The sequence below is a fragment of the Salmo salar genome, chromosome ssa14 (genome assembly GCF_905237065.1).
Source record: "Salmo salar chromosome ssa14, Ssal_v3.1, whole genome shotgun sequence".
NCBI classification, from domain to species: Eukaryota; Metazoa; Chordata; class Actinopteri; order Salmoniformes; family Salmonidae; genus Salmo; species Salmo salar.
The window spans coordinates 9,283,587-9,300,405 of NC_059455.1; the positions used below are offsets into that span (position 1 = coordinate 9,283,587).

Genomic DNA, 16,819 nt, shown 5'->3' on the forward strand with positions numbered 1-16,819 from the left:
AAATAAAGAAAAACCCTTAAATGACTAGGTGTGTCCAAACTATTTACTGGTACTGTATATATTAAGCATACCAGATTGCACAATTTTCTTGTTTTTTATTTATTTACGGATGCCCAGGGGCACATTCCAACACTCAGACATAATTTATAAACGAAGCATGTGTGTTTTGTGAGTCCGTCAAATCAGAGGCAATAGGGATGACCAGGGATGTTCTCTTGTCCTGCTAAGCATTCAAAATGTAATGAGTACTTTTGGGTGTCAGGGAAAATGTATGGAGTAAAAAATACATTATCTTCTTTAGGAATGTAGGGGTGTAAAAGTAGCAAAAAAATACAGTAAATAGTAAAGTACAGATATCCAAAAAACGACTTAAGTAGTATTTCAAAGTATTTTTACTTTGATCAAGGAGCTGATCGTGGACTTCAGGAAACATGGGCAGGTGCACAGCCCCATTCACTTCGATGGGGCCGCAGTGGAGAGGGTCAATACCTTCAAGTTCCTCGGTGTCCACATCACTGAGGATCATGGTTCTCTCACACCAGCACAGTTGTGAGGAAGGCACGGCAGTGTCTCTTCTCCCTCAGGAGGCTGAAACGATTTGCCATGGCTCCTGACATCCCTAGAACCTTTTACAGCTGCTCCATTGAGAGCATCCTGACTGGTTGTATCACCGCCTGGTATGGCAACTGCACCACCCTCGACAGGAATGCCCTACAGAGGTTGGGGCGGATGGCCCAGCGCATCACTGGGGGTGAGCCCACAGCCATCCAGGATGTACATGCCAGACAGTGTCTGAGAATGGCCAAAGACTGGCCACCCGAGACATGGACTGTTCTCCATGCTCCCATCAGATGGTGGAGACGGTACCGGTGCATCAAGGCTCAGACCAACAGACTCCTAAACAGCTTCTATCCCCTGGCCGTAAGATTGTTAAATACAACCACGACACTGCTGTTCATTGATTGCCATTACCATTAGTATCTATCTATCTATCTATCTATCTATCTATCTATCTATCTATCTATCTATCTATCTATCTATCTATCTATCTATCTATCTATCTATCTATCTATCTATCTATCTATCTATCTATCTATCTATCTATCTATCTATTTATCCTGCTACTGGTCACTATTACTCCTGTTTACATGCATATATTACCACTAGTATATTACCTTAAGTATTTGTATATCCTTGCTACCAGTTACTTTCCAGCCACGTTCACATGTATATCCACCTATCACGTCTACATTGTCACTATAACACCCAAACACTTACACACACACACAATCACCACCAGACACACCCACCCACCCACCACTTATGCTGCTGCCATACTGTTTACTACATACTGTACTTGTTTAAACATACTGTTTCTTATATATATATATATATATAGAGAGAGATAGAGATTTTTTTTGTTAAACTATTTTGATATTGAGTACTGCACTGTTGGGTAGAGCAGGCAATTTAAGCATTTCACTGTGCTTGTGCATGTGAAAATAAAACATGGAAATTGTCCCTCTCTGGGTGTCATTGAGGAACTGGCCAACCTCTGTGTGACACAGACGCATCACTAGATTAAATGTAACATTTGGCTCTCCCAGCTGACTCTGCAGCAGTTAAATCCTCTCTGTAACACTGTAATACTCTGGCCCACTGCAGTATCCGTTAATGCCAGACACCATTGCCATCTCTGTCTCATCTCTCCAGAGGAGTGGACGTCTCTTAAAGAGATGGTTAGGGATATTGGTTTTACGATTTAGAAAGAGGACTCTTCATACAGAGATGGTTAGAAATATTGGTTTTATAAGATTAGAAGAGATGGTTGGTTTAAGGCCTTCCAACACTGTACGTCGGATTCAGTCTTTTACGATTATTCCGTCACACTGTGCGATGTTGTCAAATTAAAATCTTGATATCAACCTGGCTAGATTGTATGATCGCCACATTCTGCGATTGGCTTGCGAGGCTACGTCTGCCGATGTAGGCTACGTCAACTGCAGCGGTCGATTTAATCTGCGCATGTGCCAGCACCCGCAGCACAAACTTCCCAAGTGAGTTCGGAAAAACTGAAAGTATGCATCTTAGAAATAGTTTTCACATATGAACTCCGAATCAAACAGGCTTCCCAAAAGTAACATGGTTTATGTGGTACAATGTTTATTTTGATTGGCGATTTTGTGCATTTGTCAACAAGATTATTAGGGAAATCGTTATTCTTGCAATGCATGCAAATGTTTTTATCGAACTATTTAATTAATATGACGATTCCCAATAATCATTATATTGTGTGCATACTCAGTGCCAACCGTGGTCCCATTGGTCAGTCACCGGCTCGTAACACCAGGAACACTACACTATAAATGCTAAAAAGTTCTGACTGCCATAACTTTGTCCGAGCCTACGACCGCACACAGTGGTACTTAATCTGCAGACCTATACTTTAGCTGTGTTCGAATACTCATACTAACCTCACTAACAGTACTATTTGTGACATTAATTGAGTATGTAGTATGCTTATTGGTCATAATATGGATATAGTTAGTATGCCAAAAGTTCCCGGATGTCATATTAAATTCGCCAAAATACGAAGTATACAAACAGTGGACACTATTTCCGTGCCCATAATGCTATTCTTCAGAAAATGGGCGTGGCTTCACGTTTTCAGATTTGAAGAAAATGGCGGAAAATATGCAGCCGAAGTCCGACGAGAGAGGATACAAATTCATTGCTTGAGGGCGCTGGAAGATGGCGGCGAGTGTAGACGAGATTTCAGCTTGCTCCGAGTAACCTTAACTTTTATCCCTCTCAAACTTACTTAAATGTAACGGAACTTGGCTTATAGTAAACACAATAGAGAACAACACTTAGTTGACCGATAATTTGATTCATAACTTTGAGAAATGGAAGGAAAAAATGTGCGAAAGAGCAAAGGGAGGAGAAGGCAGTTGCTAGCTGAGCACTCATACGTTGGAGAAAAACCGCCACCTGACTCATCAGGAGAAGAAATGGAGGATTCTGGACATTCGGTTGATTCTGAAAATGCAGTCAATAGTCCTGCACCCAAAAAGACACAGAAAGAATTGTCTTTGCGTGAATTACAGGTCAACATAATCGATGCTGTCTCTGCAAAGATAAACGAAAGAGCCGACGGTCTGGAGAAAATGATACGCGAAAACACATCAAAAATAGTTGACCTCGAGACCTCTCTGAATCATGCATACAAGAGTATCGAAGAGCTTAAACTTGCAAACACTGCTACGTCTGAGAAATGCATTGCTCAGGAGAAGACCATCGCAGACATGCAAGAGCGCTTATCGGAAGCAGAGCGATACCGGAGAAGGTGGGGGCTACGGCTTTACGGTGTCCCCGAGAACCAGGATGAGAATGTGAAGCGCTTAGTAAGAGACATCTGTAACCGTGTGGCACCGGACTTTCCCGATGGATATATGGATATGGCTGTGGATGTCGCTCATCGTATTGGGAAGAAACAAGATGCCATCGTCAGCCGATCGATCATCATCCAGTTTGCTTTTCGCACAGCGAGAGATGCAGTTTGGAAGAAAGCAAAGGAAAGCGCCTTTCTGAAAGAAAGAAAACTTAGATTCGGTGAGGACTTGACTGCAGCAGACAAGGCAGCAAAGGCAAAATTGTGGCCTCTCGTACAACAGGCCCGAAATCAAGGAAACGGTGGATACTACAGGGGAATCAGAGCTTTTTCGCCAACGGTAAAGAAATACGACCGGGGTGATTTGATTTGTTCTGTCGGTAGGTTTACAAGGTAGTTCCTTCCCCACTGCAAACTGAACGTTCTACTTTTGAAACATGGTGTTACAATTTTACAAGTTAAGAATTCTGTTAATACATATATGAAGCAACTTTTTATAGAGAGGGTAAAGTTGAGATTGCATAGGATTTTTCTTTCTATTCTATAGATATGGACTTGAAGTTTATGTCAATCAATGCCAGGGGGATACGTAACATGTTGAAGAGAAAAGCTTTTTTTTTGTTTTGTAAGGACTGCAACGCAGATCTTGTATTCGTTCAAGAAACACATTCATGCAAAGAGGACTATAATTATTGGAAAAATCAGTGGGGCAGTGACATTTTTTTGGCCCACGAGAGAAATCATTCAGCTGGGGTTGCAATTTTAGCACACAATTTCAAAGGGAAATTTTTGTTTACTCAAATGGACTCCAATGGACATTGGCTAGTAGCGGTCATCAACCACATGGACAGATTATTTGTGTTGTGTAATGTATATGGATACTGTTCTAGTCCTCCAAATAACTTACTTCTAGAGGAAATTGAAGAAATTCTTAAAAATCTTCTGAGAAAATATCCATCCAGTCAGATAATAGTTGGTGGAGATTTTAATATGGTTTATTCTAATGAGACTGATAGATTGCCTCATAGGCCTAACATTGGTGTGAACAAGTTGGTGAATTTCTGCCAAAGCCTGGACTTAATTGACATATGGAGAGTAAAAAACCCTGGAGAGATACAATACACATGGAGTAATAGAGATCGTTTCTTACAATCAAGAATTGATTTGTGGGTGATAACCTCTAGTCTTGTGCCCAACACTGTAGAGGTGAAAATACTGCCTGCAGTCCTGACGGATCATAAAGTCATATGGTTGACTGTAAGAATATGCAGTAATGATGGTAAGAAATACTCTGGTGGTTACTGGAAACTAAATAACTCATTGTTATTGCATGATGATTTAAAAAATGTGATTAAGAATCTAATTTCTGTTTACTGGAGTTTAGCTACATCTAATGCAGAATATGGGAAATATTGGGAACTGCTGAAATTTAAAATCCGCTCAGCCTGTATTACTTATGGAAAACGGCTTGCTTTAAGAAGGAGATGTGAGGTAGCTGAACTTTCTAAGACAATTGCCGATATCACAGATATTGAGCATCTTGATCTTAATGAGAAAGCTAAATTGAATGATTTACAGAATCAACTAGATACATTGTATGAGGAAAAGGCTAGAGGAGCTTTCATAAGATCTAGAAAACAATGGCTTGAAAAAGGAGAAAAGAACAGTAGATACTTTTTTAATTTGGAGAAGAGGAGAGGGGAACTCAACACACTTCGGAAACTTAAAATTAATGGGGTTACCACTGAGGATAGAGAGTTGATATCAGAATTTACCACTAAATTTTATGAGAATCTTTACTCCTTAGATAACAATTTGAGTGACTCTAAGGATCTCCTTGATTCTATAGAGAATGTTAATTCGATTAGTGAAGAACTCAATCAGTCTTGTTGCCAAGATTTATCCATTATGGACATCCAGTACGGGGTTGCTCAGTTAAAAAAGAACAAATCTCCAGGTTGTGATGGATTAACCTCTGAATTTTACAAAACCTTCTTTGAAGAAATAGCACCTTTTTTACTTGAAACCTTTAAGGAGGCTATAAAGAAGGGAGAACTACCTGCCTCTCTGAAGCAAGGGGTTATTACTCTTATACCTAAACCACACAAGGATCTCCTAAGTATTGATAATTGGCGTCCAATCACACTCCTAAATAACGACTACAAAATTATAGCCTTAATCTTTGCAAAAAGGTTAAAGTCTTGCTTAAATGATCTGATTGATGAATGTCAATCAGGGTTTATGAAAGGGCGCCATATATCTAATAATCTGAGGCTGATATTAGACTTGGTTGAGTATCGTGATCTATTAGATGACTTCCCTGTTATCCTATTTCTGGATTTTCAGAAAGCATTTGATACAGTAAGTCACAATTTTATCTTTGATTGTCTTAAGCATTTGAAATTTGGTCGTTTCTTTGTTGATGCTATTAGAACTCTGTATAATGGTGGCAATAGCTGTATCAAACTCTGTCATGGAACATCCTCAAGATTTAACATTTACAAAGGAATACGACAAGGTTGTCCAATTTCACCTTTTTTATTTTTGTTAGTTTCTCAAATGTTATGCTCATTAGTTCATAAAAGTCCATTTGAAGGCATTACATTCCAGTCCAGAGAGATCAAGATATCCCAACTGGCGGATGACACCTCACTTTTTTGAAAAATGCATCTCAAGCTAGATTAGCATTGGATATCGTGAAGCAGTTCTCCAAAATCTCAGGCTTGACTTTAAATCTTTCCAAATGTGAGTTGTTTGTTGTGAAAGGAGCTGTCAACCCAGCAGATTGTAACATCTCTGAAAAAGATACTGTAACCTACCTCGGTGTAAAGATCACCAAAAATCTTAAGGCTATGAATGATCTTAATTTGAACCCTGTAACTGAATCTGTCAAAAAAAATTATCCTCATGGTTAGGGAGGGATTTAAGTCTTCAAGGAAGGGTGCTTTTATCCAAAGCTGAGGGGCTATCTCGTGCATCCTATCTTTTTTCATCTATTGACATTCCCAAATCCACTTGCTGTACCTTAGATAGGCTTTTGTACAACTTCATATGGAAAAACAAGCCACATAAGATAAAAGAGATGTTATCACCAACAGGGTTTGTGATGGGGGTCTAAATGTCTTAGATTTCACTCTCTTCAATCAGATATCAAAGGTCAACTGGATTAAAAGGTACATAAAAAATCCTCATAGCTTCTGGAATATTATACCTCATTTTGTTTTTCAGAAGTTCGGCGGGCTTAATTTTTTACTACAATGTCCATATATTGTGGGTAAAATTCCTGTGAAACTGGCGGTTTTTCACAAGCAGGCTTTAATGTGCTGGGCTTTGTTGTATAAACACAACTTTTCACCTCATAAATGTTTTATTTGGAACAATGGGTCAATATTACATAGAAATAAGATGTTATTTAACCATAAATGGTTCTCGAAAAACATTGTTCTTGTCAGCCAATTGGTTAATAACAGTGGGAATCTATTTACACAGAGAGAATTTATGGAAATATACAACTTTGAGGTTTCAAGCAAGGAATATGACACTGTTATTAAAGCTATACCTAGTGGGATAAAAACTTTACTTCAGAATAATGCATATTTTGGAATATCTCCGATTGTAAGCGATATTCAGGTGAATGGCATTGGTCTACTAGATACGAAATTCAACAATCGTTTAATAAGGGATATTTTCTACAGGAAGTCTATTCCCTCTGCGATATTTTGTTGGGCTTCATCGTTTGATGTAAACTGGCGCCGTGCTTGGCTCACTCCACACAGATTTATGGTGACCAATAAAGTAAAGGAGATCTCCTTTAAGATAATCCATAGATGCTATCTGTGTAATAGCTTGATTTCTAAATATATATTTGACGTTACCAGTGAATGCAGTTTTTGTGAACTAGAAACTGAATCTATTGAACACTTATTCTGTAATTGTTTATATAGTGAAGTGTTTTGGACTGATGTAAAACTATATCTTAGCCGCAAATTGCATACAACCATTGATATTACTAAGTTTGACATATTATTTTACTACACTGATTCCACAATTGAACGTGAGTATGTCATAAATCTCTTTATTTTATTAGGAAAATCTTTTATCCATAAATCAAAATTTATGAAGAAAAAGCCCCTTTTCTTAATTTTTTTATCTGATTTGGAACAGTACGTAGAATCTTTAAAACGTATACAAAACAATATGTCAAAAAAATGTATTCGATATATGTCTGTATTTGATTTGATATAATCGTATTTTTTTTTTTTCTCTAATTTCTTTGGATTCCCTCTGGCTGTTATGTTATGTTTATGTTTTGCATGTTACTGTTATTTACAGCAAGTTAAATAAAGATTTGTGCAAACTTTAAAAATTTAAAAAAAATAAACAAAAAATATTAAAAAAAATAAAAAAATATAATTAAACAATTTCATTGCTTTAACTAATTATGATAAATGTTAAAATGTTGAGCAATGTAATAAAGTTATGAGTTTTCAAATAAGTTACGTTACGTTGGCTGACAATTTATTAGCCACATTATCCTTAAGAACCGCATAGCATTACAGCAGTATGTACCAGTATGTTAGCTACTTACCTAACGCTAGTAGACTACTAATATGTCGAACTTGCCAGGCAGTATATTAACTATATGCTATCTAACTAACTACCAAATGTTTATTGACGTGATTATTCACATCATTCTTAGCTAAGTGGTATAGTCGTTTTGCGTTCTCAACGGACATTGTTAATTCTGGCAATCTACTCCGATTTCAGAGCACTCTTGTCTGAGTGTGCAAGACTGCAGAATAACTGATGAATTTACAAACGCTCAACACCCGTTGAATATGGCTAGTGTCAGTAATCGTCGGCTAAAAAGCGTAATTGTTGCCAGCAGCACAGTTACTGTCACCAATGCTCTGGATAACATAAAAACAGCCTCACCAGCTCTGCTAGGGTGAGTAAAATGGTCAGAGTGAGGTGTTCTCTCATTTGTGTCTGGAAGTAGCTAGCCAACGTTAGCCAGTTATCTTGGGTGCTCGACTGCCGTTGTGAGGTCAGAAGGCTCGGATCAACCCTACTCCTCGGCCAGAGCGTCCAGTGTGCTCTCTGAACGCTCAGAGAGCAAAACACTCTGAATTTACAAACGGACAATCTGACAAAGCTCTGAATTTACGAACGCCCAGAGCGCACTCTGAGTACTATCTGGTACTCCAGATTGAATTTACGAACATACCCGAAAATGTAAAATGTGTAGCTAGTCATTTGTTATGCTAACATGCTAGCAAGAGGTTGCATAGCAAAAGCGAAGCACTAGTATGCTCAACTGAAAGGATACAGTTCATTTACAGTATACTAAAATGAACTAATAGTATTTAGTATATACTCATTAAGGGTGCGCTCGGAAATTCCCTCTGGCTATCTACTCCGATTTCAGGCACTCTTTTCTGAGTGTGCAAGAGTGCAGAATAATTGATGGATTTACAAAAGCTCAACACCAGTTGAATATGGCCGGTGTCAGTAAACGTGGCAAAAAACGTAATTAAACTGTTGCCAGCAGCACAGTTACTGTCACCAATGCTCTGGATAACATAAAAATAGCCTAACCAACTCTGCTAGAGCGAGTAAAATGGTCAGAGTGAGGTGTCCTTTCATTTGTGTCTTGAATTAGCTAGCAAGCTAATCAATGTTAGCCATTTAGCTTGGGTGCTTGACTGCCGTTGTGAGATCGGAACGCTCTGATCAACCCTAATTCCTCGGCCAGAGCATCTATTGTGCGCTTTGAACACTCAGAGAGCGAACATTTCTGAATCTGACAACGCTCTGAATTTACGAACGCACCCTAAGTATGTAGTATACAGTATGTTAGAATGGGTATTCGGAACACAGCTTCTGTCACACTGAACGAGCCAAGATGTCCGACAATCATTTATGACCTAAGAATTTGCCCAAGACGTGGACTTTGTCCGCAAAAACGTGGCATAAGACTGCTAAGATCGTAGTCTGTGGGGGCCTTTAGACTGTTATTATAGTCTATTAGCCTTAGAATAGTATGATTGACTAGCAATATTTGATAAGAGGCAATGTCATTCTGTTTGATATGCAGATACCATACCAATGTGTGAGAGTAGAATATTAGTCTCTTTAAAATATATTTGCATGCAAACACGTGCACGTACATGCACACACACACACACACACACACACACGCACATACAGTCCAAGTTTTGAAGGGCATTGCAATATTCGTAATATATAGTGAAAGTGTCATTTCTGGAAGGGAGAGAAATGCATTTAATATTATGGCTCACAGATTGAATTGTTGAAAGTGTCTTACCCTTATCCTTCTCATTGCAGCCACTATCTCCATTCGGCTATTTGGACGACCGACTTCCAGACTGCCAATGTACTATAATATTTACAAAGTTATGAGACGTCATTAGTAATTCAAGTAGCCTATTCATATCTTCAACTCTTACTCTGATCTCAACTGCTTCTTGTCAAAAGGAGTTCACTATACATTCTGAATAAATTGTTAAGGTACTGTAAATGGATTTGAATAGCAAACAAGTTGGTATATAGCTTAATAAAATGAATTAATAGATGTCAAAAGCGCACTGTAACCTATAACCGAATACAGTGCATTTAGAATTCAATTAACAAGCACAGCGTAATATTAGCGTGCGATTAAAATAAAACATGCAAATATATCCTCATTACATTGTACTGTCATAACATTTTGGAAGAATGTTATTTTAGATATCAATTCATTATTTACTAAGCGCGACGCCGAGTCACTCCTGTTATCCTTAACTACATTGTTGCCCCACATTGATAAGCGGTTACTGTTGTTTATAGCCTACTAGGTAACCTTACCTTTGCCTCAAAGCAGACCCCATGCTGAAATGCCGCCTCGTTGTGCATGGGGATCCTCAAGTCCTGTGCATCATCCACTAAATTATACTTGGTTATCCCTGGCATCGCCCTTCCGATACACGACTAGTCCGACACTAGTTTTATGCCAACGCTATTAGAAGACTGTAAATACGCGCATCTCGCTCAACACTCACGAAGGTCTTTGATTGGTTAGTCGCCTATGGAATGGAACCACTATGTTAACACGATATGCGTATAGCGGTCCAATTTTATACAGTCCGAGATAGAATATCTGCCGCTCTAGTGCTGTTTTGGATGACGCACAATTCTCAAGGGCCGGATTCGATTATGCTGAGCCGCCGGGCACCGGTCTATGGCCCATGAAGGAAACGGGCAAAAGCGTCGAGGGAGGAGTGTACATCTCAAATTGAACCGTAATCTGCGCCAGTGTAACGCAGCATGGTGCATCGTCCAGAAACATACATCTATTTTCCATTAAATGTATGTTTGAATTGTCAAACTAGTTTTCATTGGGAAGGCAGATAATGGGATTTTATCAAAAGCAAATCACATTGACGTGAAAACTCAGAATCCTACTCATTACCACGTCACTTTTGTTTTGAGGCGACTTTGCCGTGTGCTTTGAACTGGGCACCTGGCTCACGCCGGGGGAGGCAGCCCGGTTCTAAAACGAATGCAATCAAATTTCACCCGGTGCAAAACATGCCTACCCGGGGTCTCGGGACAGATTAATCGAATCCCCTCGAGGCAAGGTTGTCCGTTTTTCCTGTCTTGGCCATAAATAAAAACAACAGGTTTACAGCAGTTTATGCGCGTGCCAAATCAAATCCATTTTTATTTGTCACATGCGACTGGTGTATACTTTACCGTGAAACGCTTGCTTACGAGCCTTTCCCAAGAATGCGGAGTTTAAAAATAATAATGAAAAAAAAAAAAGATTAACAAGAGGAAAAAAATAATAAGAATGGAGCTACAGTGAGTACTGTACCAGCACCAGATCAATGTGCTGTGGTATTTGAGGTAGATAATGTACCAGTCAGAAGTTTGGACACACCCACTCATCCTTGGGTTTTTCTTTATTTTTACTATTTTCTACATTGTAGAATAATAGTGAAGACATCAAAAATATGAAATAATACACATGGAAAAATGTAACCAAAAAAATATATTTTATATTTGAGATTCTTCAAAATAGCCATCCTTTGCCTTGATGACAACTTGGCACACTCTTGGCATTCTCTCAACCAGCTTCAAGAGGAATGCTTTTCCAACTGTCTTGAAGGAGTTCCCACATATGCTGAGCACTTGTTGGCTGCTTTTCCTTCACTCTGCAGTCCAACTCATCCCAAACCATCTCAGTTGGGTTGAGGTCAGGTGATTGTGGAGACCAGGTCAGTTAATGCAGCACTCCATCACTGTCCTTCTTGGTAAAATAGCCCTTACACAGCCTGGAGGTGGGTTTTGGGTCACTGTCCTGTTGAAAAACAATGATAGTCCCACAAAGTGCAAACCAGATGGGATGGTGTATCACTGCAGAATGGTGTGGTAGCCATGCTGGTTAAGTGTGCCTTGAATTCAAAATATTTCACAGACAGTGTCACAAGCAAAGCACCCCCACACCATCACATCTCGTCCTCCATGCTTCACGATGGGAACCACACAATGCGAGATCATCCGTTCACCTGTTAGCTACTTAGTTGTCTTTGTCATAGCTTGATAATTGTGTAGTTTAGTAATTACCGAGGTTAGCTAGCCAGCCATCGAGGTTAACTAGCCAGCTATTTCCGTCCCCCGCGACGCCATTTTCCTAACCCAGCCAACTATTACCGACGAGCAGCATTGTAGAAACTAAATACATTACAAGGAACGTCTTGATTAGTGTTATGTTAGCTAGCTAGCTACAAAGTTGCTTTGTATCATGACAAGGTGTAGTACTGAAACTATCGAGGTTACCTAGCCAGCTACACGTTCAAAGTCAACAACGCAGCCACTGCTAGCTAGCCTACTCCACCAGCCAGCAGTACTGTACCATTTTCGTCATTTTAGTCAATAAGATTTTTGCAACGTAAGCTTAACTTTCTGAACATTCGAGACATGTAGTCCACTTGTCATTCCAATCTCCTTTGCATTAGCGTAGCCTCTTCTGTAGCTTGTCTACTATGTGTCTGTCTATCCCTGTTCTCTACCCTCTGCACAGGCCATACAAACGCTCCACACCGCGTGGTCGCTGTCACTCTAACCTGGTGGTCCCAGTGCGCACGACCCACGTGGAGTTCCAGGTCTCCGGCAGCCTCTGGAACTGCCGGTCTGCGGCCAACAAGGCTGAGTTCATCTCAGCCTATGCTACCCTCCAGTCCCTAGACTTCCTGGTGCTGACGGAAACATGGATTACCACAGATAACACTGCTACTCCTACTGCTCTCTCCTCGTCTGCCTACGTGTTCTCGCATACCCCTAGAGCATCGAGCCAGCGGGGTGGTGGCACTGGAATCCTCATCTCTCCCAAGTGGACATTCTCTCTTTCTCCCCTGACCCATCTGTCTATCTCCTCATTTGAATTCCATGCTGTCACAGTTACCAGCCCTTTCAAGCTTAACATCCTTATCATTTATCGCCCTCCAGGTTCCCTTGGAGAGCTCATCAATGAGCTTGACGCCTTGATAAGTTCCTTTCCTGAGGATGGCTCACCTCTCACAGTTCTGGGTGACTTTAACCTCCCCACGTCTACCTTTGACTCATTCCTCTCTGCCTCCTTCTTTCCACTCCTCTCCTCCTTTGACCTCACCCTCTCACCTTCCCCCCTACTCACAAGGCAGGCAATACGCTTGACCTCATCTTTACTAGATGCTGTTCTTCCACTAATCTCATTGCAACTCCCCTCCAAGTCTCCGACCACTACCTTGTATCCTTTTCCCTCTCGCTCTCATCCAACACTTCTCACTCTGCCCCTACTCGGATGGTATTGCGCCGTCCCAACCTTCGCTCTCTCTCTCCCGCTACTCTCTCCTCTTCCATCCTATCATCTCTTCACTCTGCTCAAACCTTCTCCAACCTATCTCCTGATTCTGCCTCCTCAACCCTCCTCTCCTCCCTCTCTGCATCCTTTGATTTCCTCTGTCCCCTATCCTCCAGGCCGGCTCGGTCCTCCCCTCCTGCTCCGTGGCTCGATGACTCACTGCGAGCTCACAGAACAGGGCTCCGGGCAGCCGAGCGGAAATGGAGGAAAACTCGCCTCCCTGCGGACCTGGCATCCTTTCACTCCCTCCTCTCTACATTTTCCTCTTCTGTCTCTGCTGCTAAAGCCACGTTCTACCACTCTAAACTCCAAGCATCTGCCTCTAACCCTAGGAAGCTCTTTGCTACCTTCTCCTCCCTCCTGAATCCTCCTCCCCCCCCCCCCCTCCTCCCTCTCTGCGGATGACTTCGTCAACCATTTTGAAAAGAAGGTTGACGACATCCGATCCTCGTTTGCTAAGTCAAACGACACCGCTGGTCCTGCTCACACTGCCCTACACTGTGCTTTGACCGCTTTCTCCACTCTCTCTCCTGATGAAATCTCGCGTCTTGTGACGGCCGGCCGCCCAACAACCTGCCCACTTGACCCTATCCCCTCCTCTCTTCTCCAGACCATTTCCGGAGACCTTCTCCCCTACCTCACCTCGCTCATCAACTCATCCTTGACCGCTGGCTACGTCCCTTCCGTCTTCAAGAGAGCGAGAGTTGCACCCCTTCTGAAAAAACCTACACTCGATCCCTCCGATGTCAACAACTACAGACCAGTATCCCTTCTTTCCTTTCTCTCCAAAACTCTTGAACGTGCCGTCCTTGGCCAGCTCTCTTGCTATCTCTCTCAGAATTACCTTCTTGATCCTAATCAGTCAGGTTTCAAGACTGGGCAACTGAGACTGCTCTTTTCTGTGTCACGGAGGCTCTCCGCACTGCTAAAGCTAACTCTCTCTCCTCTGCTCTCATCCTTCTAGACCTATCTGCTGCCTTTGATACTGTGAACCATCAGATCCTCCTCTCCACCCTCTCCGAGCTGGGCGTCTCCGGCGCGGCCCACGCTTGGATTGCGTCCTACCTGACAGGTCGCTCCTACCAGGTGGCGTGGCGAGAATCTGTCTCCGCACCACGTGCTCTCACCACTGGTGTCCCCCAGGGCTCTGTTCTAGGCCCTCTCCTATTCTCGCTATACACCAAGTCACTTGGCTCTGTCATATCCTCACATGGTCTCTCATATCATTGCTATGCAGATGACACACAATTAATCTTCTCCTTTCCCCCTTCTGACAACCAGGTGGCGAATCGCATCTCTGCATGTCTGGCAGACATATCAGTGTGGATGACGGATCACCACCTCAAGCTGAACCTCGGCAAGACGGAGCTGCTCTTCCTCCCGGGGAAGGACTGCCCGTTCCATGATCTCGCCATCACGGTTGACAACTCCCTTGTGTCCTCCTCCCAGAGGGCTAAGAGCCTCAGCGTGACCCTGGACAACACCCTGTCGTTCTCCACTAACATCAAGGCGGTGACCCGATCCTGTAGGTTCATGCTCTACAACATTCGCAGAGTACGACCCTGCCTCACACAGGAAGCGGCGCAGGTCCTAATCCAGGCACTTGTCATCTCCCGTCTGGATTACTGCAACTCGTTGTTGGCTGGGCTCCCTGCCTGTGCCATTAAACCCCTACAACTCATCCAGAACGCCGCAGCCCGTCTGGTGTTCAACCTTCCCAAGTTCTCTCACGTCACCCCGCTCCTCCGCTCTCTCCACTGGCTTCCAGTCGAAGCTCGCATCCGCTACAAGACCATGGTGCTTGCCTACGGAGCTGTGAGGGGAACGGCACCTCCGTACCTTCAGGCTCTGATCAGGCCCTACACCCAAACAAGGGCACTGCGTTCATCCACCTCTGGCCTGCTCGCCTCCCTACCTCTGAGGAAGCACAGTTCCCGCTCAGCCCAGTCAAAACTGTTCGCTGCTCTGGCACCCCAATGGTGGAACAAGCTCCCTCACGACGCCAGGACAGCGGAGTCAATCACCACCTTCCGGAGACACCTGAAACCCCACCTCTTTAAGGAATACCTGGGATAGGATAAAGTAATCCTTCTAACCCCCCCCCTTAAAAGATTTAGATGCACTATTGTAAAGTGGTTGTTCCACTGGATATTATAAGGTGAATGCACCAATTTGTAAGTCGCTCTGGATAAGAGCGTCTGCTAAATGACTTAAATGTAAATGTACTCTGCGTCTCACAAAGACACGGCGTTTGGAACCAAAAATCTCAAATTTGGACTCATCAGACCAAAGGACAGATTTCCACCAGTCTAATGTCCATTGCTTGTGTTTCTTGGCCCAAGCAAGTCTCTTCTTATTGGTGTAATTTTGTAGTGGTTTCTTCCTTTGCAGCAATTCGACCATGAAGGCCCGATTCACCCAGTCTCCTCTGAACATTTGATGTTGAGATGTGTCTGTTACTTGAACTCCGAAGCATTTATTTGGGCTGCATTCTGAGGTGAAGTTAACTCTAATGAATTTATCCTCTGTAACTCTGTGTCTTCCTTTCCTGTGGCGGTCCTCATGTGAGCCAGTTTCATGATAGCGCTTGATGGTTTTTGTGACTGCACATGAAGAAACATTCAAAGTTCTTGAAATGTTCCAGATTGACTGACCTTCATGTCTTAAAGTAATGATGGACTTTCCTTTTGCTTTGCTTATTTGAGCTGTTCTTGCCATAATATGGACGTGGTCTTTTACCGAATAGGGTTATCTTCTGTATACCACACATATCTTGTCACAATACAACTGATTGGTTCAAACGCATTAAGAAGGAAAGAAATTCCACAAATTAACTTTTAACAAGGCACACCTGTTAATTGAAAGAAATTCCAGGTGACTACCTCATGAAGCTGATTTAGAAAATGCCAAGAGTGTAAAAAGCTTTCATCAAGGCAAAGGGTGGCTACTTTGAAGAATCTCAAGTATTAAATATATTTTGATTTGTTTAACACTTTTTTGGTTACTACATGATTCCATATATGTTATTTCATAGTTTTTAAGTCTTCACTATCATTCGAAAATGTAGAAAATGGTAAAAAAAAATTGAGTATGTGTGTCCAAACCTTTGACTGGTACTGTGTGTATATGAAGGCAGGGTAAAGTGACTAGGCATCAGGATAGAAAATAATAACAGTGCTTTGAGAGACTAGTCACCTCCACCTTACCTGTCACCCTAGACCCACTTCAATTTGCTTACCGCCCCAATAGGTCCACAGACGTTGCAATCGCCATCACACTGCACACTGCCCTATCCCATCTGGACAAGAGGAATACATATGCAAGAATGCTGTTCATTGACTCTAGCTGTTCAGAATATCAGCAGCAAATGAGTGTCAGCAGCAATTTTTTCTGCAATTCTACACATTTTGCCATGGGGCAAAGAGAAAAACTGTGCTGTTTTACAGCTAATTTCCTGCAATTCTACCCATTTTGCCATTGGGTGGAGAGACAATTTTGCCATTTTAAAGCAAATTTTGTGCAAT

The 16,819-nt window shown here is 41.9% G+C and overlaps 1 protein-coding gene across 4 annotated transcripts in view; it reads right to left on the reverse strand.

Annotated features, from left to right (window-relative positions):
* The window catches only part of LOC106568730 (carboxyl-terminal PDZ ligand of neuronal nitric oxide synthase protein), a 40,391-nt gene extending 23,806 nt beyond the window's left edge, over positions 1-16,585 (reverse strand). For 2 of the 4 annotated variants that reach the window (XM_045693844.1, XM_045693843.1), the window contains exons 1-2: positions 16,534-16,552; positions 9,720-9,791 (exon numbers count right to left, since the gene is read on the reverse strand). Coding sequence is in view for 2 of the 4 variants with exons in the window: in XM_014139321.2 (XP_013994796.2) it covers positions 9,720-9,791; positions 10,259-10,363 (177 nt within the window). In the remaining 2 variants the exon portion in view is untranslated. Of the gene's footprint in view, positions 1-9,719; positions 9,792-10,258; positions 11,249-16,533 lie in introns of those variants that run through there. The other 2 variants (XM_045693842.1, XM_014139321.2) reach the window with 2 other exon arrangements.
* Between the last annotated feature and the right edge of the window lie 234 nt (positions 16,586-16,819).